At 43.6% G+C, this 22,718-nt stretch overlaps 2 protein-coding genes across 4 annotated transcripts in view; one reads left to right on the plus strand and one right to left on the minus strand.

Moving 5' to 3' along the window:
* The window catches only part of LOC135523744 (myosin-16), a 46,395-nt gene extending 26,187 nt beyond the window's left edge, over nucleotides 1-20,208 (plus strand). For all 3 annotated transcript variants that reach the window (XM_064950614.1, XM_064950616.1, XM_064950615.1), the window contains 17 exons: nucleotides 2,671-2,727; nucleotides 7,858-7,944; nucleotides 8,115-8,360; nucleotides 8,565-8,682; nucleotides 9,808-9,935; nucleotides 10,222-10,418; nucleotides 10,893-11,025; nucleotides 11,170-11,386; nucleotides 14,014-14,150; nucleotides 14,638-14,741; nucleotides 15,087-15,279; nucleotides 15,521-15,724; nucleotides 15,928-16,053; nucleotides 16,244-16,414; nucleotides 16,565-16,765; nucleotides 16,911-17,057; nucleotides 17,230-20,208. In XM_064950614.1, the coding sequence (XP_064806686.1) occupies nucleotides 2,671-2,727; nucleotides 7,858-7,944; nucleotides 8,115-8,360; nucleotides 8,565-8,682; nucleotides 9,808-9,935; nucleotides 10,222-10,418; nucleotides 10,893-11,025; nucleotides 11,170-11,386; nucleotides 14,014-14,150; nucleotides 14,638-14,741; nucleotides 15,087-15,279; nucleotides 15,521-15,724; nucleotides 15,928-16,053; nucleotides 16,244-16,414; nucleotides 16,565-16,765; nucleotides 16,911-17,057; nucleotides 17,230-17,385 (2,622 nt within the window). In that variant the 3' untranslated portion in view covers nucleotides 17,386-20,208. The remainder of the gene's footprint in view (nucleotides 1-2,670; nucleotides 2,728-7,857; nucleotides 7,945-8,114; nucleotides 8,361-8,564; nucleotides 8,683-9,807; nucleotides 9,936-10,221; nucleotides 10,419-10,892; nucleotides 11,026-11,169; nucleotides 11,387-14,013; nucleotides 14,151-14,637; nucleotides 14,742-15,086; nucleotides 15,280-15,520; nucleotides 15,725-15,927; nucleotides 16,054-16,243; nucleotides 16,415-16,564; nucleotides 16,766-16,910; nucleotides 17,058-17,229) is intronic.
* A 49-nt stretch (nucleotides 20,209-20,257) lies between these two features.
* LOC135523745 (growth arrest-specific protein 7-like) overlaps nucleotides 20,258-22,718 on the minus strand; it is a 49,277-nt gene continuing 46,816 nt past the window's right edge. Inside the window, exons 12-14 of the mRNA XM_064950617.1 lie at nucleotides 22,205-22,284; nucleotides 21,896-21,994; nucleotides 20,258-21,773 (exon numbers count right to left, since the gene is read on the minus strand). Coding sequence (XP_064806689.1) covers nucleotides 21,660-21,773; nucleotides 21,896-21,994; nucleotides 22,205-22,284 — 293 coding nt within the window. The 3' untranslated portion in view covers nucleotides 20,258-21,659. The remainder of the gene's footprint in view (nucleotides 21,774-21,895; nucleotides 21,995-22,204; nucleotides 22,285-22,718) is intronic.

Genomic DNA, 22,718 nt, shown 5'->3' on the forward strand with positions numbered 1-22,718 from the left:
TGGATAGGGGCTGCACCCTCTGCTGTTTCCTGAAGTCCACGATCATCTCCTTTGTTTTGTTGACATTGAGTGAGGCTATTTTCCAGACACCACACTCTGATGGCCCTCACCTCCTTCCTGTAGGCCGTCTCGTCGTTGTTGGTCATCAAGCCTACCACTGTAGTGTCGTCTGCAAACTTGATGATTGAGTAGGAGGCGTGCATGGCCACGCAGTCATGGGTGAACAGGGAAACAGGAGAGGGCTGAGAACGCACCCTGTGGGGTCCCAGTGTTGAGGATCAGCGGGGTGGAGATGTTATTTCCTACCCTCACCACCTGGGGGCGGCCCGTCAGGAAGTCCAGGACCCAGTTGCACAGGGCGGGGTCGAGTCCCAGGGTCTCGAGCTTAATGACATGTTTGGAGGGTACTATGGTGTTAAATGCTGAGCTGTAGTCGATGAACAGCATTCTTACATAGGTATTCCTCTTGTCCAGATGGGTTAGGGCAGTGTGCAGTGTGATTGTGATTGCGTCGTCTGTGGACCTACTGGGCCGGTAAGCAAATTGGATTGGGTCTAGTGTGTCAGGTAGGGTGGAGGTGATATGGTCCTTGACTAGTCTCTCAAAGCACTTCATGATGACGGAAGTGAGTGCTACTGGGCGATAGTCATTTAGCTCAGTTACCTTAGCTTTCTTGGGATCAGGAACAATGGTGGCCCTCTTGAAGCATGTGGGAACAGCAGACTGGGATGAAGATTTATTGAATGTCTGTAAACACACCAGCCAGCTGGTCTGCGCATGCTCTGAGGGCGCAGCTAGGTATGCCGTCTGGGTCGGCAGCCTTGCAAGGGTTAACACGTTAAAATGTTTTACTCACGTTGGCCACAGAGGAGAGCCAGCAGGTTTTGGTAGTGGGCCGTGTCGGTGGCACTGAATTGTCCTCAAAGCGAGCAAAGAAGTTATTTAGTTTGTCTGGGAGCAAGACATCATGGCCCACGACGAGGCTGGTTTTCTTTTTGTAGTCCGTGATTGACTGTAGACCCAGCCACATACCTCATGTCTGAGCTGTTGAATTGCAACCCTACTTTGTCTCTATACTGACCGCTTAGCTTGTTTGATTGCCTTGCGGAGGGAATAGCTAAACTGTTTGTATTCGGTCATGATTTTGGTCGCCTTGCCCTGATTAAAAGCAATGGTTCGTGCTTTCAGTTTTGCGCAAATGCTGCCATCAATCCACAGTTTCTGGTTGGGGAAGGTTAGCTCCCTGCATCCCACTCCTAGCTTTCCTCTGAAGCTGTGTAAGGTTGGTCCTTGATGGGAGACCAGATGCTGCTGGAAGTGGTGTTCGAGTGCCAGTAGGAGGCACTCTTTGCTCTGGTCTAAAAAATATATCTCAATGTCCCTGGGCAGTGGTTGGGGACATTGCCCTGTGTAGGACGCCATCTTTCAGATGGAATGTTAAACGGGTCTCCTGTCTCGCTGTGGTCACTAAAGATCCCATGGCACTTATTGTGAGAGTATGGTGTTAAACCCGGTGTCTTGGCTAAATTCCCAATTTGGCCCTCATGGTCACCTAATAATCCCCAGCTTCCAATTGGCTCATTCTTCCTCTCTCCTGTAGCTATTCCCCAGGTCATTGCTGTACATGAAAATGTGTTCTCAGTTAATTTACCTGGTAAAATAAGGGTAAAAAATAAAAGGAGTGTGATTGAGATATTGAAAGTTATGACCCTGCCTGTGTGTGTAGAGTGCGGAACTTTGTTTGGTGTTTCCCCAAGTCTCTGCGTTTTGTGGTTAGTAGTGAGAGAGTTGGCTATGTTTGTGTGTGTGTGTGTATGGGATGTGATGTCCTGGGGCTATACGGTACATGCTAGACACTTCCTGCCACTGAGACAAGATGGAGCTGTAGATACCACAGAACATGACACGACTTGGAGCCTGAAGACTGCAATGTTTAGAAACTCGAGCAATACGTTTGTTTCAAAAGGGCATAAACAACCTGTGTGTCAGTGAATTGAGTTATGATATTGGGAAAACTGAAATGTACTTAGAGATCCATTAGTGTGATAAGAAGCTGCATGACATTGCATCTATACTGAAGCAATAATAGCCTACAATTGTATGTCATAGATGTCATGTATTAATGATGGACGTGCAATAAATCATTCAGCTATAGTAACAATTATAATATAATCAAATATTGCAACATGAACCCGATAATTTCATGAAGTGAAATCCTTCATTACTGTCGTCCCACCCATTGGGCCGCCATGTATGAATGAAAGATCATGTGAAATGACAGTTGATATTCTCTGTTGAGCTGACTGACCTGATATGAAAGCCCAGTCCCATGCAGACTCAGTCTGAGGGTCAGAGTAGAAATAATGATGGAGGCTACTGCTGCTGCTGACATTCCTGCTGTGAAGAAAAAAAACCACTGGCATGCTGAACCAACCCAGGGAGAAATACAGAGAATGAGAAACTCTCTCACCACAAACCTACTGCCCTGAATAGCAAACCAACAACAGGGTAGTGTCTCTTATTTGCCCAGACAAAACATTGTATTTCTGCAGAGTATGTAGGTTTAATGGGACAATGGGAATTATTTAAATCTGTCAGAAAGTTGCAGTGATTCTATGAAATGCTAGCACATGCATGTAATGAGGACAATGCTCTCTCGGCTCTCTGTAGGTCCGTATTGAGGAACTGGAGGAGGAACTGGAGACAGAAAGAACCATGAGAGCCAAGGTACAGTACATCTGTCACTGGTCCAGTACTGTAAGCCCTACATTATCACCTAACTCTATCAAACCTATTGCATCCATAACTCAATGGAGTTGGGCTGTCATTAGTGTTATAGGGGTGTGTGCTAGAGTTAGTGTTATGTTTGGATGTGCTGTGGCCAGTACTGCGGTCTACTGTGGTCAGTGCAAGGCATGTCCTGCTGTCTACTGTGGTCAGTGCAAGGCATGTCCTGCTGTCTACTGTGGTCAGTGCAAGGCATGCAAGGCATGTCCTGAACTGTCCGAGTGAATGTTTGTGGAGTTGGATGGCGGAGCTTCCTGAGGGAGAGTCCTGTATCACATATCAGTCAGAGACTAGAGCAGTCCAAGGTGCTGTGGGATGAGATGAGCTTTGCCCGGCTGTAATACTCTGAGACGTGGTGCAGCTAGGAGTTGTCATAGGATTGAAACCTTGGAAGGGAAGTCAAGGAGAGAGGAGGAGGAATACTGGGGAAGGGAGTTAGGTTTGGAGAATGAAATAGAGAAGAATCGGTAAGATGAGAGGTTGATTTCAGACAGGAAGGGTAGTGGAGGGTTCAGTTGGAGTAGGGAAGTGGGATTGAGGCAAATGGGAGTGACGGGGTTTGGGGGACCTGGAGTTTGGCATGCTGGTGGGGTAAATAGGTCTGTCCCGTGCCTCTGGTGGTTACCCCAAATCAGCTGCACCTGTGATAATAAATGAGAGGAAAGCCCTGGTGTTTCTGGTTAACTCACAGAGCAGCCCCGGAGGCAAACAGAGCCCCTACATCCGACCATTCCAAACACGCATGAAAACACAAATGGACACACACACACACATTCCTCCACCTTGCTCCGCACGAGCGTGAAAGTAATGGACAAGGATAATTTTTTTGCTCTCCTTCTTCAGTATGCCAAGGTGGCCAAAAGGCATCTGGTATATTTGTATTTTAAGGCTACAAACGGGGTTTAAAACTCGGAGCTTAGTCCATGTCAAACCAATCCCTTGTAGAAGAGAAGATTGTTCACTTAACAGTAGGAGGAGATTGTTAACCCCTTCTTATGTGAAACGAGTCTTGAGTTTTGTGTGTATTTTAGAGAGACCAACTCTGCTGCGATTCCACTGTGGCAATAAGCAGGCCAGAGATAGAAACATACATTTTTCATCCTCACTGGTGGTGAATGGAGTGACATCCAGTCCCTTTAGGCTGTTTGCACACTTCTTCCCTAGCTCTGGGTGGCACACACACACACACACTGGGTGGTATACTTAACTAATAGCCCTGTGCTCCTCCTGCCTCCTATTAAAGCCAGAAGAGTGAGAGAGAGAGACAGGCAGAGACTTGTAAAGCTTTATCTCGGGGTCTCTAACACACATACCAGCGCTGCAGACAGGCTGTCCATTGTCTGGCTCAGCTCAGGTAGGGAGAGATGAGGAGATAGTGCCGGCACTATCTCCTGGTACTGTTTTCCATGGGATCTTCTCCCCAGTGGAATGTCAGACACACACACATGCGCTCACCCAAACTCCCTGACACTCTCATGCAAACAAGAGTTGTCTGCCATTCCACATGGACTAAGACAAAGCTGACCTTCCTTTAACCTCTTTCGTTTACAACAGAAAGGGAACGGTTGTGAAGTGTAGTGAGCTGAAGTAGCTGTTGACACTGTCCATGGACTGGACGAGAGTGATGACAGAAACAGGTCAGAGGTCAGAGTGCATGGGCGAGACAGAGATAGGGAGCTATAGTGGTAGAGTGGGGAGGGGTGAGTGCACAGGAAACTGAAAGATGAGATCCCTCTGCTTGGTTGGAGCTGAAATGAGATTAGTCTGTTTTCACTTTGAGCTCTGATTAACCATGTCAAGAGGAAGACCATACAGAAAATAAATAGATAATGTAGAATATCATGAAGCAGGCACAAATACTGTACATGGACAAACACACTTGACTTTGAGGTAGTGTGGCCTACCAAACACTACCAGTGGACTGAAGCTTTAACCTTCTACTGCAGTGGGCTACATCAGTGTGTTTCTTAGTAGTCTTTAACAAATCTACTTTGAAACAAAAGTGTACACCTCACACACATGGTTATGGTCTTAAGAAAAGAAGATAACTGTTCCATGTCAGATATAGAGTTGAAATACACCTTAGCCAAATACATTTAAACTCAGTTTTTCACAATTCCTGACATTTAATCCTAGTAAAAATTCCCTGTCTAAGGTCAGTCACCAATTTATTTTAAGAATGTGAAATGTGAGAACAATAGTAGAGAAAATTATTTATTTCAGCTTTTATTTCTTTCATCACATTCCCAGTGGGTCAGAAGTTTACATACACTCAATTAGTATTTGGTAGCTTTGCCTTTAAATGGTTTAACTTGTGTCAAATGTTTCGGGACGAGTTCCACAAGTTTCCCACAATAAGTTGGGTGAATTGTGACCCATTCCTCCTGACAGAGCTGGTGTAACCGAGTCAGGTTTGTAAGGCTCATTGCTCGCACATGCTTTTTCAGTTCTGCCCACAAATGTTCTATAGGATTGAGGTCAGGGCTTTGTGATGGCCACTCCAATACCTTGACTTTGTTGTCCTTAAGCCTTTTTGCCACAACTTTGGAAGTATGCTTGGGGTCATTGTCCATTTGGAAGACCCATTTGCAACCAAGCTTTAACCTCCTGACTGATGTCTTGAGATGTTGCTTCAATATATCCACCTCATTTTCCCTGCCATCTATTTTGTGAAGTGCACCAGCCCCTCCTGCAGCAAAGCACCCCACAACGTGATGCTGCCACCCTCTTGCTTGTCACGATCGTCGTAAGGAGCGGACCAAAATGCAGCGGGGTATGTGTTCATGATTTTTTAATTAAAGAAAGCACTGAACACTGAATACAAACTATACAAAACAATAAACGAATAACGACCATGAAGCTATAATGAGAACTTTGCTGACACAAGCAACTAACATAGACAATCACCCACAACCCAAAATGACAAAACAGGCTACCTAAATATGGCTCCCAATCAGAGACAACGACTAACACCTGCCTCTGATTGAGAACCATATCAGGCCAAACACAAACAGACAAACTAGACATCCAACATAGAATGCCCACTCAGATCACACCCTGACCAAACAAAATATAGAAACATACAAAGCAAACTATGGTCAGGGTGTGACATTGCTTCACGTTGGGATGGTGTCTTCGGCTTGCAAGCCTCACCCTTTTTCTTCCAAACATAACGATGGTCATTATGGCCAAACAGTTCTATTTTTGTTTCGTCAGACGAGAGGACATTTCTCCAAAAAGTACAATCTTTGTCCCCATGTGCAGTTGCAAACCGTAGTCTGGCTTTTTTATGGTGGTTTTGGAGCAGTGGCTTCTTCCTTGCTGAGTGGCCTTTCTGGTTATGTTGATATAGGACTCGTTTTACTGTGGATATAGATACTTTGTACCTGTTTCCTCCAGCATCTTCACAAGGTCCTGTGCTGTTGTTCTGGGATTGATTTGCACTTTTCGCACCAAAGTATGTCCATCTCTAGTAGACAGAACGCATCTCCTTCCTGAGCGGTATGACGGCTGCGTGGTCCCATGGTGTTTATACTTGCGTACTATTGTTTGTACAGATGAACGTGGTACCTTCAGATGTTTGGAAATTGCTCCCAAGGATGAAGCAGACTTGTGGAGGTCTACAATTTTTTTCTGAGGTCTTGGCTGATTTCTTTTGATTTTCCCATGTTGTTAAGCAAAGAGGCACATAGTTTGAAGGTAGCCCTTGAAATACATCCACAGGTACACCTCCAATTGACTCAAATGATGTCAATTAGCCTATCAGAAGCTTCTAAAGCCATGACATCATTTTCTGGAATTTTCCAAGCTGTTTAAAGGCACAGTCAACTTAGTGTATATAAACCTCCACTGGAATTGTGATACAGTGAATTATAGAAGTGAAATAATCTGTCCGTAAACAATTGTTGGAAAAGTTACTTGTGTCATGAACAAAGTAGATGTCCTAACTGACTTGAGAAAACTACAGTTTGATATTAACAAGACATTTGTGGAGTGGTTGAAAAACGAGTTTATGACTCCAACCTAAGTGTATGTTAACTTCCGACTTCAACTGTACATCACAGAAGACTGAAATATAACAAAACTGGTTTGACATAGAAACACCAGATATTTGTCGTATATAATTATATACTTTTTTTGTATGAAAAACATTTAGAACATTCCATCCACGAGGGCACTGGGTCATTTGACTGGAGGAATGGGCTACAGACCCTCTCAACATTCACAACAGCTTTAAAACAGCAGTAAAAGATCAACATAAAACCAACAACTGCGTTCAACTGGAACATCTTAAGCTTTGATTGTTTGTGCATTTCACAACCATATGTTTCAGAGTACTATAACCGTTACATGTGTTGCCTTGCTTTATAATGGAAATGCCTCAAGTTTTAGATAAACATCACCCAAGCCTGTCATTACCACTCTGATTGTGATTGTCCTTTGAAGATCACATTTATGGAGATGATGCTTAGTCTGGTCTAGCACAACATAGATTTTTATATAGACATTTAAATCATTTACACTTCTCTACCTGGAAACACAGAGATGGTAGTAGCTACTGTAGATGACCAAGAAAGAGGAGTCGCTCAATATTTGGACTTTGCAACGGATGCTCCTCCCTGCTGTTCGCTGATCCTGACCTCTGAACCCTGTGGAGGTCACTTCCTGTTGGTGTCTTTCAATCACAGAAATCCCCAGGATGTGGGATCATTTTGGTGGGTCCAGATCGAATCTGCAGGGATGTTTGCTTACCAACATCTTTACAGTGTTTCCCGCATATTTCATTAATAAAACTGCAGCTATCAATGTTTTGTCGCTTTAGATGCTCTCAGGCTGTTACATAGATGACCACAGCTGGTTCACACAAGGAAGATATAACCCACCGACAAGAGTCTCACTTTGATGATGTCACTGTGTGTGGAGAGGATACTGTTAGTGATAAACTGAGCCGGATCTGTTTCTGACGCAATTGCACCCAGACACAAATCTCGCATGAGCACTGGCCCCGAGCCAACTAATTTGTAATTGTTAAGTTTATTATGAGAGACTACAAATGACTTTGTTTTGTAGGTGGAGAAGCAGAGAGCTGATCTGACCAGAGAACTGGATGACCTTACTGATCGACTGGAGGAGGCAGGGGGAGCCACAGCTTCACAGGTACACATGCAGACAAACACACTCTAGCATGTAACCCTGAGATGTATTGGCACTTGCACTTCACATGTCACTCCATTTGACCAGTAATGGGAGGAATGTAACAGTAATCATAGCCATTGTAAATGGGATGACTAGCTTCTACCTCCCCCTCCCTCCATCACTCCCCTCAGATTGAAGTAAATAAAAAGCGGGAGGCGGAGCTCCAGCGTCTGAGAAGGGACTTGGAGGAGTCTTCTATCCAATCAGAGGCCATGGCTGCGTCTCTAAGGAAGCGTCATGGTGATGCGATGGCAGAGCTGGGAGAGCAGTGTGAGAGTCTCCAGAGGACCCGGGCCAAGCTGGACAAGGAGAAACAGAGTCTACGCATGGAGCTGGAGGACCTTGCTGCCTCACTGGACACCCTGCAGAATGTCAGGGTTAGTCACACCTCGGATGGGAAGGCTGTCCCTGAGAGTTAGCGATTCGTTCTATCACAGTGACCCACATCAAGCTTTTGGAGGTGTCTTGTAAAACCTTTACAGGTCTCCATCTTTAGTCACTCTAAAAAGAATCAGCCATGTGAGTGCCTATGTAATATGGCCAAAGCGCCTAGAAATGCCATGTTTTCATCTTATCCCCAGGTGTCGACAGACAGCCAGCTGAGGAAGCTGGAGGAGCAGCTCTCTGAGGCCAACACCAGAGGAGACGATCTGCAGAAAGCCCTGACTGAGGTCAACGTAGCCAGGAACAGACTCACAGGTGCACGTACAAGTGCAAACACACAACCTCGCACACACAACCAAGTGAAAGCTCAAAGCCTTTGGCGTGTCTCCAATGTTTAGTTCAATCGGGTTTAACCCTCTACTTGGCTTAGAGTGCAGAGTACAAATACTCACACAAACAGATTGAACAGAGTTAGTCAGCACTAGGACTAGAGACACAGATCGAACAGGGCTGTGGTACAACAAAGACCTTATGACACAGTCTTGAGTTTAGACCAACTGGCCTACCGCCAGCCAAACTCAGTTCAGCCCAGTCCAGTGCTGAGCAATGGGAAACAGACACACTAGAAGAAACTACATCATTTACAGCTTCTCCACTATTGGCCTCAGATGGCCTTGAATGCGGCAGGGGAAATATCATTAAGTATCAAATAAAGTGCTGTCATGAACCCTCTGCGAATTCCGTGAAGAGTCCTCTCTTTGTCTTTGCTCTGTGTATTAAAAATCACTGTGAGCTTAGCTATCATGTGTGTGTGTTTATGTGTTTATATCAGTTAGCTGTATGGTAAAAGTGCCGAATCGGGTATAAACCCAGTCGGCCACATCTATTTTGACCAAGTCGGTCTCTGTCCCCTGTATGTTCTGGTAGTTGATAACACACCAGGCCTAGATTCAATCAGATCAAGCATTCACCCGCAATAGAAGACACCCTCAAAGATGATATTTTGGTGGTGTCGAAGGTGTCACGTTAGAGATATCAAATCGGTGAGAGGCTGCTTGTGTGGTCAGTCATGAAGACACACCCATCCCACTTGCGTTAGATAGTGTAGGGTCTATAAAAAATAATGACACTCAAATTGAAAATCATGAAACCAAATATTGAGGATTTCTATCAGACTAATCGAGGTGTAGATTACGCATTCCAGTGTTTGAACTAAAGAAGGCTGCATGGGATTTCCCTTAACGTGACTCCATGCAACCAATGGCAATGTCCACTTTAGGTATAATGCTGCAAGCCGCTTGTGGATTTGACTGGTCTAGCGCAGTTCAACCTCCGACACTGACGGGAAAAAAACGCAATGCGGGTGTTGGCTGGCACGGATCTGATAGAATCTAGCCCCTGGTTGTGTCTCGAACCTGTCTTCTCTCTGTGTGATGTTAGCCGACAACGCAGACCTGGCCAGACAGCTGGAGGAGGCAGAGAGCAGAGCCAGCCAGGTCTGTCGCTCCAAGACCCTGATTGTGACCCAACATGAAGACATCAAGAAACAGATGGACGAGGAGCTCAAGGTAGGACCAGGCAGTGGTGTGTGTGTGTGTGTGTGTGTGGGGGGGGGGGGAGGTCAATAACTGATAAGAATTGAGGAATCTAAGCATCGGAATGACCTCATATCCCAAATGTGTCCTCCCTACGCACAATGTTTCGTTACGGATCCTTATATCTTTCAGATGTCTTCAACAGTTTCTGTGCATCTCTCCCCCATTCTAAGCTGGCCCTGGGCAGCAGTCTGGCAGTGCTGCTTCAGGAGTGTGTTACAGTGTATGTGACAGTGTGTGTCTTTTTCACGCTCCCCAGTCTAAGCTGGCCCTGGCCAGCAGTCTGGCAGGGCTGCGTCAGGAGTGTGAGGTGTTGAAGGAACAGCTGGAGGAGGAGCAGGAGAGCAAGCTGGAGCTGCAGCGTTTCATCTCCAAACTCAACACCGAGGTCACACATTGGAGGACCAGACATGAGGCGGACGCCATACAGCACTTGGACGAACTGGAGGAGACCAAGTAAGACACATACTAGTATACAGAACACACACACACACAAACGCAACTGAGCTAGAAGATAAGGGAGAGTTACACCCAAAATCTTGCCTACTTCTTACTACAACAACATACTGTGTGCCAATCGTACGACATACTATTTAGATCATACTGCCTAGTAAACATTCACGCAGTAAGCAACAAACATAAAATGCTAGGCTCACCATACTGAGAATGTGTAATGTTTCCCACCATTCATTCATTTTGCTACAGTCTATCCCCTGATTTTGAGCTGAGTGTTGTCAAACACACATGGGTCTGAAAAGCTGATTCTCTTTTTCAATCCATGCAGCAAATTGTACTAGATGAAAAGCCAACATTAGTATGACATCCTGGCATCTAAAGCATACTTGTAGTATGTGACATTTTGAAAGTATGTAGAGGTATTGAGACACACTCTCACACACCTTCATATCCAGACATTTGTGTGTGTTCCAGGAAGAAGCTGGCGTCTCGGCTCCAGGAGGCTGAGGAGGCGGTGGAGGCCACCCAGGCTAAGTGCTCCTCTCTGGAGAAGACCAAGCAGAGACTCCAGGGAGAGGTGGAGGATCTCTGTATAGACCTGGAGAAGGTAAGAGGACACATTAAAACATGGCAGAGGAGCTGAATATCCTACTTTATCAATGTAATCAATTATTAACTGGTCATAACTGAGAAATGGTAGCTGGCGGGTGATAATGACCAATCCTTCTGCCTTCATTGTTCTTCCTTCCAGGCTAGTAATTGTGGCCAGGCGCTGGATAAGAAACAGCGCATCTTGGAAAAGCAGCTGGGCGACTGGAGGCAGAAGTGTGAGGAGCTGGTGCTGGAGGTGGAGGGTTGTCAGAAGGAGAGCAGACAGCATGCCACGGAGCTCTTCAAACTGAAGACGGCCCATGAAGAGGCTCTGGAACAGGGAGATGCCCTACGCAGAGAGAACAAGGCCTACCAGGGTGAGGGTTAAATACCAGAGTATAAAGCCCTGGAACAAGGCCTACCTGGATCAAATCAAATTTTATTTGTCACATACGCCGAATACACCAAGTGTTGACTATCGTGAAATGCTTAGTTACGAGCCCTTTCCTAACAATGCTGTTAAAAAGTAAGAAAATTAAGAAATAGATAAAATGAAAATAGTAGTATTAATAGTATTTGGTAGCATTGCCTTTGAATTGTTTAACTTGGGGCAAACGTTTTGGGAAGCCTTCCACAAGCTTCCCACAATAAGTGGGAATTGTGGCCCATTCCTCTTGGCAGAGCTGGTGGACCTGAGTCAGGTTTCTAGGCCTCCTTGCTCACACACGCTTTTTCAGTTCTGCCCACAAATTTTCTATAGGATTAAGGTCAGGGCTTTGTGATGGCCACTCCAATATCTTGACTTTGTTGTCCTTAAGCCATTTTGCCACAACTTTGGAAATATATTTGGAAGACCCATTTGCGACCAAACTTTATAAATTAACTTAGGGCTCGGCGTCCCGTCAGCGGGACACCTGTTGACAACACCCGGTGAAATTGGAGGGCGCGCAATTAAAATAAATAATCGTAATATTAAACATTTATGAACATACAATTATCTTATATTGGTTAAAAGCTTAAATTATGTTTAATCTAACTGCATTGTCCTATTTACAATAGGCTTTACAGTGAAAGCATACCATGCGATTGTTTGAGGACGGCACCCCACATCAACATATTTTTCAACCAACACAGGCTTCATAAAATCACAAATAGCGATGAACCTTTCTAGGGCAGGCGTTCCACTAGCGGAACCCCTCGACAACATTCCGCTGAAAAGGCAGCGCGTGAAATATGTAAACTTAAATATGTAACTTTCACACATTAACAAGTCCAATACAGTAAATTAAAGATAAACATCTACCCATTGTGTCCGAATTCAAAAATGCTTTACAGCGAAAGCACAACATATGATTATGTTAGGTCATAGCCAAGTCGAAAAAACACAGCCATTTTTCCAGCCAAAGATAGGAGTCACAAAAAGCAGAAATATAGATACAATTAATCACTAACCTTTGATGATCTCCATCAGATGACACTCATAGGATATCATGTTACACAATACAAATTACCTTTGATGATCTTCATCAGAAGGCACTCCCAGGAATCCCAGTTCAACAATAAATGACTGATTTGTTCCATAAAGAGCCATCATTTATGGAACAAATAGCCACTTGTTGTTAGCGTATTCAGCCCAGTAATCTATCTTCATGAGGGGCAGGCACTTCGTCCAGACAAAAACTCGAAAAGTTCTGTTACAGTCCTTTAGAAACATGTCAAACGATGTATGGAATCAATCTTTAGGATGTGTTTATCATAAAACATCAATAATGTTCCAACCGGAGAATTCCTTTGTCTTCAGAAAATCACTGGAATGAGTGTTAACTCTGTCGGGAGCGCGTGTCATGAGACCAAGGCACTCTGCCAGACCACTACCTCAGAGGTCTCATGAGCCCCTCTATTATAGTAGAATCCTCATTCAAGTTTCTAAAGATGGTTGACATCGAGTGGAAGTCGTAGGAAGTGCAACTTTATCCATATCTCAATGTGTATTTGGTAGGCCAAGCTTTGAAAAACTACAAACCTCAGATGTCCCACTTCCTGGTTGGATTTTTCTCAGGTTTTCACCTGTCGTATGAGTTCTGTTATACTCACAGACATCATTCAAATGGTTTTAGAAACTGTCTATCCAGTACTACTAATAATATGCATATATTAGCATCTGGGACAGAGTAAGAGGCAGTTCACTCTGGGCACGCTATTCATCCAAAAGTGAAAATGCTGCCCCCTATCCCAAAAGGTTAAATAAATCACTTTTTGAAAATCTTCCTCTGTTTGCAATCCCAAGGGTCCCAGCTACAACATGCATGATCGTTTTTTAGGTAAAATCCTTCTTTATATCCCAAAAAGTCAGTTTAGTTGGCGCCATTGATTTCAGTCATCCACTCGTTCAACATGCAGACAACGGAATCTAAAAAGATACCACTAAACTTTGTTAAAACAAGCCAAACTACGTTTCTATTTAATTCTCAGGTACCCTAAAATGTAAATAAACTATAATATTTCATACAGAAAGAAGTATGTTCAATGGAAAAATAAAATTAGCAAGTTCGAGTCCTCTTCGTCACGTGTCCACAGATTGATTTCCAACTGTGACTCCTGGTACCAAAACTCTAAATTCTTCCTTGTTTTGGAAGAATCAAGCCTGAAACTTGAACAAAGACTGTTGACATGTAGTGGAAGCCATAGGAATTGCAATCTGGAATTGCATAGAAACCATAGCTTTCCATTGAAAGAGCATGGGATCCCAATGTATTGGATGAATCCCGGAACATATTCCAATCTGTGCTTGCAAAACAGTCTTGTAGCTTAGGGTGAGAGATGATACATGTTTAAAACCCAGGGTATAAAGGACAACTTCCAGTTACTGAAATACTGGAGGCCATTTGGTGTTCTACAGGGCTCTGTTTTAGACACTCTTTTATTTACATTGGGTAGAACATTCTCGTGATCTCTCGAGGTGTTTTCTGCGTGACTGAGTGCAACTCTTCTGTCGTTAACTCAGAGGAGATAGTTGACCTGACTGACCAGCTCTCGGATGGAGGCAAGAGCGTCCACGAGCTGCAGAAGACAAAGAAGAAGATAGAGATGGAGAAGGAGGAGCTGCAGGCCTCATTGGAAGAGTCTGAAGCTGCCTTAGAGGTATGGAGGTTACAGTAGGAGGTGGCCATATTGGGTGGAATAAAATAAGTCTACACCAATCATTCCACAACTATTACATAATATGCATTTAAATGTGTTATCTTAGATCATTGTCACATTCAATATTATTTGATCTCTGTTTACATAAGAGTTAAGTTCTCCTCAGCGTACGTCATACACAATGTAAGACTGAGGTGTGGCAGCGATGTGGCAGATCTGACAGTGAGTGGGGAGAAAAGGCCCCCAGACAACATGTTTCAATTAGTATTGGCCATTCATGCAGGCCGAGAGCAGACAGATCCCAGCCACTGATAACAGTACACCATCAGCTATCTGCTCCTATAATCAGCCTGGCCCTCCAGGGACTGGAATCTTACTAGACAGGAGCCCCCTGGCTACTCTGAATAGATGGTTGATTCATCCACCTCTCTCTATTTTTCTTTCCCTCGCTCACCCACCCGCCCGCCCGCTCGCTCCCCCTCTCCAGGCTGAGGAGACCAAGGTGCTGCGTCTGCATCTGGAACTGTCCCAGGCTAAAGGAGACATGGAGAGGAGACTCCAGGAGAAAGAGGAGGAGTTTGAGGCAGCAAGGTAAGGTACCCACTGTCCATAGAGCTGCATTTTAATTTAAGAAAAATGTGTTTTTCCCCTCTGCCCTTTGGCTTTCTTTTCAACTGAAAGGGATTTATTTTAAGGAATTGTTTTAGCTTTTGGGGAAAATGGATAACTTCCTGCATTGCAACATATTTTTCCAATTGGAAGAGAGAAAAATGTGAAGTTTTATAATGCTATTCTACACATTTTGCCATTGCATATGGCATGTTCATATGCTATCTAGCGAGGCCCCAACCTCCAGGGGGCAAACCCCCTACCCGTTCCGTAATCCGGCCCTGCTTCTTCAGTTGATCTCTCTCTCCCTCTCTCCTCCCCTTCCAGGAAGAGCCACCAGAGGGCACTGGAGTCCCTTCAGGCCAGTCTGGATGTGGAGGTCAAAGGTCGCGGTGAGGGGTTGAGGGTGAAGAAGAAGCTGGAGTCTGACCTAAATGAGCTGGAACTACAGGTGGACCTGTTCACCAAGAACAACATAGAGCTCACCAAGAACACAAAGAAGATGCAGCAGCAGATCAAGGTGAGATTCTACACCTCCATCGCTTCTCTCCCTCTCTCTTTTGCTCTCTCGTCCTCCTCATCTCCTTTCTTTCCTTGCTCCTTCCTTTACCCAGTCTCCTCTGCTTGCCCGACTCTTTCTTCAAAGTTTCCCTCTCTCTCTACCTCCTTTTCTCTCCTCTTCCCACCCTCTGAAAGGAGCTGCATACAGAATGTGATTGATTTATTAGTGGATTGACCTCTTCTCTCCTTTTCTTTCTTAGGAACTGCAGGGCCAATTGGAGGAGGAGGTGCGTGGGCAGGAGGAGCGGAGGGAGGAGCAGACCGTGTTGGAGCGACGCTGCCTCCTGCTGGTGAGCGAGGGCGAGGAGACACGTGGTGCGCTGGAGAATGCTGACAGACAACGCAAAACCTTAGAGATTGAGCTTACAGAGACCAACGAGAAGTACAACGACCTCAACAACCAGGTAGAGTACAGATTGCAACACCTTCTGTTCAGTGTTTTATCAATAATAAATCAAATTAAACTGGCTAAGTTACATTATGGACATTAGGTTAAAAGAGCTCAGTTTCTCACTGAATAAACAATGAAGAACAGAACTTCAGCCGATACATGAATCAATCCTCTCCCATGTTGTCAAGTTCATGGTGGTTTTGTTTCCTGCTGTAGTTCCAGTCAGCGCTGAGTGGTAGGAGGAAACTGGATGTGGATTTACAGGCACTGCAGCAGGAGCATGAGGAGCTGCAGAACGAACTGAGAGGAGCCAATGACAAGATCAAGAAGGCCAACTGTGAGGTAGGACAATACCGGATTTTTGATCATTAGGATCATTGATTTTAATTGACTTGTCAATAGAACATTATTTATAAGTATATATTTTTTAATAAAAATGTATTTCTCAAAGTATCAATACAATATAAATGTACTGTATGTACGCATGTCTTTGAGAACCAGTGGAATAGAAATTGATGTCCCTTCTCTCCAGGGAGCACGTGTGTCAGAGGAACTGAGATTAGAGCAGGACCACACCCTGCACATGGAGCGGGTGAAGAAGGGTCTGGAGGCCCAGTTAAAGGACATGGGCACCAGGCTGGATGAGGCTGAGCAGATGGCCCTCAAAGGAGGCAAGAAGATCATCCAGAAACTGGAGGGCAAGGTAAACGCACACACACTCACATATGCTCAAATACTGGTCCTAAACTTTGAAATGGTTGTTTCTTTTGCATTGCCCAGTGTTTCAGGTTTACAGGGAAAGCTGGGCATCAAAATGTATATTTTCCTCGACTGACCATGTGTCTGGCTCTAGGTAAAGGAGCTGGAGTTGGAGCTGGACTCGGAGCAGAAGCGTCACACTGAGACGGTGAAGACGCTGCGTAAGAACGAGCGTCGTCTGAAGGAGCTGCTGTTCCAGTCCGAGGAGGATCAGAAGAACCAACACCGCATGCAGGAACTTGTGGAGAGACTCCAGAATAAGATGAAGGCCTACAAGAGACAAGTAGAGGAGACGGTAAGGCTCGTCTGTCTGTTTGCCTGTCTGTCCATCCGTTTCTCTTGCTCCTTCTCCCATCCTCTCGTTTTCTCTCAGTCTCTCTCATTCCGTTCTCTAGACTCCATATGTTGTCTTTACAACATGACTTGCACCTTTCCTACAGGAGGAGCAGGCCAACATGAACCTCGCTAAGTACAGGAAGACTGTACATGAGTTGGATGATGCTGAAGAAAGGGCAGACATTGCGGAGTCAGCCCTCACCAAGATCAGGACCAAGAACCGCGGTAGCTTCAGCAAGGGATACTCGTCTGTAAGTCCTACAACCTTACCGCATTAACTTGAATTGAAGATAGTCAAATGAAACTGTGGGTCACATCTGTGCTTTAAATTTAAAGAAATTCTATGTATTGTGTTGAGTTGTTGTTAGTCAAGTAAGTAATCTTAACGCTGATCTGATGTTTCGTCCTCTTGCATGTTTCCAGGGTTACAGCACTCCGTACCCCGGGGGGATCGTGAGGTCACCCAGTTCCGTTGGGTCAGAGGGTAGAAGTGAGAAGATTATCAACGACGACAATGACTCGGTCAGCTCCCTCATCCCAGCTTATCTCAACTCCCTGAAGAAACTCATGATAGACTAGCACCTAGGGAGGGAGTCAGTTGGATGTACCAAACATTCCAGAGCAAAGAAACATGTGCTGTCTTACATATGTAGGATCTTAATTTGAGACGGTTTGCTGCAGCAGGAAACGTGCATTATAATTCATGGATACTTTTGAAGGGGTTGATACATTTTTCATTTGGGCAAATTAAGTCTGACATTTCAAAGTGGAAACTAAACTTTAGAAGACTTTTTAAAATTCAAAAACTACAAGTTTGTGTTTCCTGCTGTGCAGGACAATTCTCAAATTAAGATTCTACGTTTGTATGTTTTTACTTTTAAATTCAAACCAATTTCCCTGCATACATGCAGTGTCCGACATTTCAAAGCAATATTTGTTTCAGGATTTTGTGGTATACAATACATACAGTTGATGTCCGATGTTTACATACACCTTAGCCAAATACATTTAAAAACTGTTTCACAATTCCTAACATTTAATCCTAGTAAAAAATATAAAAAAATAGGTTAGTTAGGATCACCCCTTTATTTTAAGAATGTGAAATGTCAGAATAATAGCAGAGAGAAATATTTATTTCAGCTTTAATTTCTTTCATCACATTCCCAGTGGGTCAGAAGTTTGCATACACTCAATTACTATTTGGTAGCATTGCCTTTCAATTGTTTAACTTGGGTCAAATGTTTTGGATAGCCTTCCTCAAGCTTCCCACAATAAGTTGGGTGAAATTTGGCCCATTCCTCCTGACAGAGCTGGAATAACGGAGTCCGGTTTGTAGGCCTCCTTGCTCGCACACGCTTTTTCAGTTCTGCCCACAAATCTTCTATAGGATTGAGGTCAGGGCTTTGTGATGGCCACTCCAATACCTTGACTTTGTTGTCCTTAAGCCATTTTGCCACAACTTTGGAAGTATGCTTGGGGTCATTGTCCAATTGGAAGACCAATTTGCAACCAAGTTTTAACTTCATGACTGATGTCTTGAGATGCTTGCTGTCTTGCTTCAATATATCCACATACTTTTCCTACCTCATGATGCCATCTATTTTGTGAAGTGCCCCAGTCCCTCCTGGAGCAAAGCACCCCCACAATATGATGCTGCCACCCCCGTGCTTCACGTTGGGATGGTGTTCTTTGGCTTGCAAGCGCTCCCCTATTTCCTCCAAACATAACGGTGGTCATTATGGCCAAACAGTTCTATTTTTGTTTCATCAGACCAGAGGACATTTCTCCAAAAAGTACGATCTTTGTCACCATGTGCAGTTGCAAACCATAGCCTGGCTTTTTTTAATGGCAGTTTTGGAGCAGTGGCTTCTTCCTTGCTGAATGGCCTTTCAGGTTATGTCGATATAGGACTCGTTTTACTGTGGATATAGATACTTTTGTACCGGTTTCCTCCAGCATCTTCACAAGGTCCTTCGCTGTTGTTCTGGGATTGATTTGCTCTTTTCGCACCAAAGTACGTTCGTCTCTAGGAGACAGAATGCGTCTCCTTCCTGAGCGGTATGACGGCTGCGTGGTCCCATGGTGTTTATACTTGCGTACTATTGTTTGTACAGATGAACGTGGTACCTTCAGACTTGGGAGCAATTTCCAAATGCCTGAACCAGTCTTGTGGGGGGTCTACAATTATTTTCTCCTGAGGTCTTGACTGATTTCTTTTGATTTTCCCATGATGTCAAGCAAAGAGGCACTGAGTTTGAAGGTAGGCCTTGAAATACATCCACAGGTTACACCTCCAATTGACTAAAATAGTCAATTAGCCTATCAGAAACTTCTAAAGCCATGACATAATTTTCCGTCATGGCTTTAGCTGTTTAAAAGCAGTCAACTTAGTGTATGTAAACTTCTGACCCACTGGGATTGTTATACAGTGAATTACAAGTGAAATAATCGGTCTGTAAACAACTGTTGGAAAAAATTACTTGTGTCATGCACAAAGTAGATGTCCTAACTGACTTGCCAAAACTATAGTGTGTTAACAAGAAATTTGTGGAGTGGTTGAAAAATGAGTTTTATTGACTCCAACCTAGGTGTATGTAAACTTCAGACTTCAACTGTCTATCATCAATGCTAATGTTAATGAGATTGTTGTCCAGTTGATTTCCTTTGTATGATTTAATCCATCTTAGGTATTTGTGATTCAGTTCATAATACGGATGATAACGAAAACCACTCTTCCTAAAAACTTTGTTTATATTCTCCAGCTCAAATGTTCTGTAAAAAAAAATATATATAAAAATTGATGCTTGGTTATAAAGACATTGATAGACAGTTTAAAGTCCGACAGAGAAGGCACAAGAAAGTTTGTGTTCACTTTTGACTCTCATTCTACTTGGTCAAACTCTTTGGATGAGCAAGTAAAGTTATATAGCAGTGATGTGCATGACCTTTTGCAACGAGGGGGCAATATCCTTACCTGAAATCTGCATTTGTATCTTCCACTGGCATCTGAGGTTATACACGCTTGCATGTCGAGTAAGAATTTCAGTAACACTTTATTTGGATAGTCCATCTGTAGATGCCCCAGACTAAATCAGTAACATTTCAACAAACCATCTACTAACTAACCTTAACCCTTATTCTAAACCTAACCGTAACCTTAGCAAGCAATTGCTTATCAACAGATCGTTTGTTGATAGTCCGTCTGTAGATGCTCGTACTATCCAAATAAACTGTTCCCAGAATTCCGGACGTAAGATTTGACGAAGATGGTATATCAAAGTTGACCATTATTATAATGTGCAGACATATACATCGCTGCCGAAGCATTTTTACATTACTTGTCCAAAGCATTTTATTGTTGAATGTGAAAATGTGTTATGAAATAAACCCTTTTTATTCATCCCTGAAATGTCTTCTTCTACCCTCAAAATAATTAGCCAGAAACACAAAACACCTACAAAAATCACCTGGTTATATTGTCAAATAAAAAAAAAAAACAGCAGAAAGGAACTACCAGAGATAGATGTAACATAAAATGTATATCTATATATATATATTTATCATATCAATGCAAAAACATTAAAATGCCAAACATTCAGCAGTTATGTCCATATTCAGAATCCTTGGAAAGTTCACGGTTCTTGTTGCACCAAACAAACAATAATGGAAAAGTCTGTACAACATGTCTGCGTCTGTATGGAACAGTAGTAACATGTACTTAATACTTACGGGAGAGAAACGGGATCGTGATATACTGTCACCATTTCATCTTCAGTTGAGGATCTATATCCAGTTAGCTTGTCTCTGAAACAATGTTGTCGTCGTTTCATTTAGTAGAAAAATAATCGCTGTGGAATATCAGTTTAATATATTATTTGTACCATCACTCCTGTGTAATGTATATATATATATATCTCTCTCTCTCATCTGTTTTGCTGCCGATTCCACTATTTCACACTATTTTACATCCTTCATTCTTTAGATGTTTTACTTCTACACCCCAGTATGTTCATCTTGTATTTACAAAAAGCTAAAGCACATTCCCTTGTAACAGCATCCCAGCTGTACTGCCCCCTTATAGACTACAATTAAAATGTTGATCAATTCAACAGTAAGGAAAACCTCACAAAACGTTGTCCATTGTTACATGTGTGTCAATCCCTCTTCCAAACGACCCATTTGATATAGGTTAGCAGAATCAATATTCACCTTAAAAACCTTTTGTTCACCTCACTTTATAGTTTCAATGTAGTGGCGCAGATAAAATATAATCTATAAATTGGAATGCATTTGATGGATGGTTAATACACAAAAGCAGCAGTAGCTGTTAAATTTCATAATTAACCTTTGCGTCAGTATTTCAGTTGGCCAACAATTGACAGAATTTGTTTGGGGTTATTTTAAGGAAGGGGATAAAGTTCACACAGCCTCAGTCCCACAGGCTTGTACTGTAGACCATAGATTATGTACAGGTCAAAATAGCCATTCCGTTTGTTTGTGTTGGTAATACACCCCCCACTTGAGTTTGGCTCATATACACACACACACACACACACCTGTCTTCCCTATAGTAGTCCTCAAGGTCTAGGGCATAATGAACACTGTCTGTCTACCATACATATAGAATACTCAAGGGCATCAAGAACACTGTCTGGTGGTACACTGCTGTCATTCACTTTCAGAATCACTTCTCTTTAGTAGAATGAGTTGACGGTGTGAATCATGCCATTAAACCTCTCTCTAATGACTTATTCTCATTTCTCAGGATAATATCACAAAGTTGACTTTAGTAAGGTGGGCTAAGGTCTTGAAGCCCTAGTAAAGATTTAGGCTTGTGGATCCACATGTGTGTGTTATATCTCAATGTCCACAGGCCTGATGTCTCCTGTCTTGTGCTCCTGGACCCAGAGCTCTCGGTCTTTAGCTGGGTCCACACTCTGTAACAGCTGATCCACTGGCTCCATCGTCTGCAGGGACAGGTGGAAAAATCAATCAATACCCTGTATGTTTGTGTGTGTTTGTGTGTGGGGCGGAAAAAACAAGGCATTTAGTGCCCTCTAGAGGTACTACGAGGTGGCGCTTGACTTACACTCTGGTTAAACATGTCCGTCTCATGCCGCAAGGTGGTGTACTGACACAGATGCTGTCGTATCATCTCCACCCTCTCTACCTCCAGCCTCTCCAACTCCTGATGGACAGAATGGATTGAAGGGAACGGGGTTTTAGACGACATGATTCCTCCTTTCTGTCGTTAAAACCAACGCCTCACCATTTTTGAAGATGGCTGGAGTAGAAACAGACTAGCACCCAGGCTACCAAAGCAATGAGTTACACCCCGAGTCACTTTTAATAAAAGGAGGAAATACAAAGGACAATATGAACGACAGGTGAGTCTTACCAAGCTTGTGGTCACCATCTCCTCAAACCATTTGGACTGGGACTGGTTGTAAAGGTCGACACAGCGCATCAGGTCATCTCCTGGTAGAGACACAAAGGATGTTAAGACAAACCCATCTATACTTTGGACACTGGCTGGCACCTTTCTCTCGTCTGGGTTTATGTTGCATGTTCAATAACTTCTCTAGCCGGGAGAGCCCCAGTCTAAATATTAACTTACAGAAGAAAGTCTTCTCCTTCAACCTTAGCGCCGACAAAAAAAAAACGATAACCAAGGCTCACGTTGCAGAACAACCTGCTATAAATGGATCTATATGCGATTTGAGTCTTATATAGTGTTTTGTATTTTATTAGGACTGGGACTGAGAATGTAGCCTTGCTAAAGGCTAAGCAGATGCATTGTGGTGTGTGTTGGCTCTCTCTCTCTCTGTCTCCTTCACACGACTGTCATAGCTGGCACACACACCACCATCACCATCGTCACAAACAACTGCTGCTGCTTTTCACACAGACTA

The sequence above is a fragment of the Oncorhynchus masou genome, chromosome 31 (assembly GCF_036934945.1).
Source record: "Oncorhynchus masou masou isolate Uvic2021 chromosome 31, UVic_Omas_1.1, whole genome shotgun sequence".
NCBI lineage: Eukaryota > Metazoa > Chordata > Actinopteri > Salmoniformes > Salmonidae > Oncorhynchus > Oncorhynchus masou.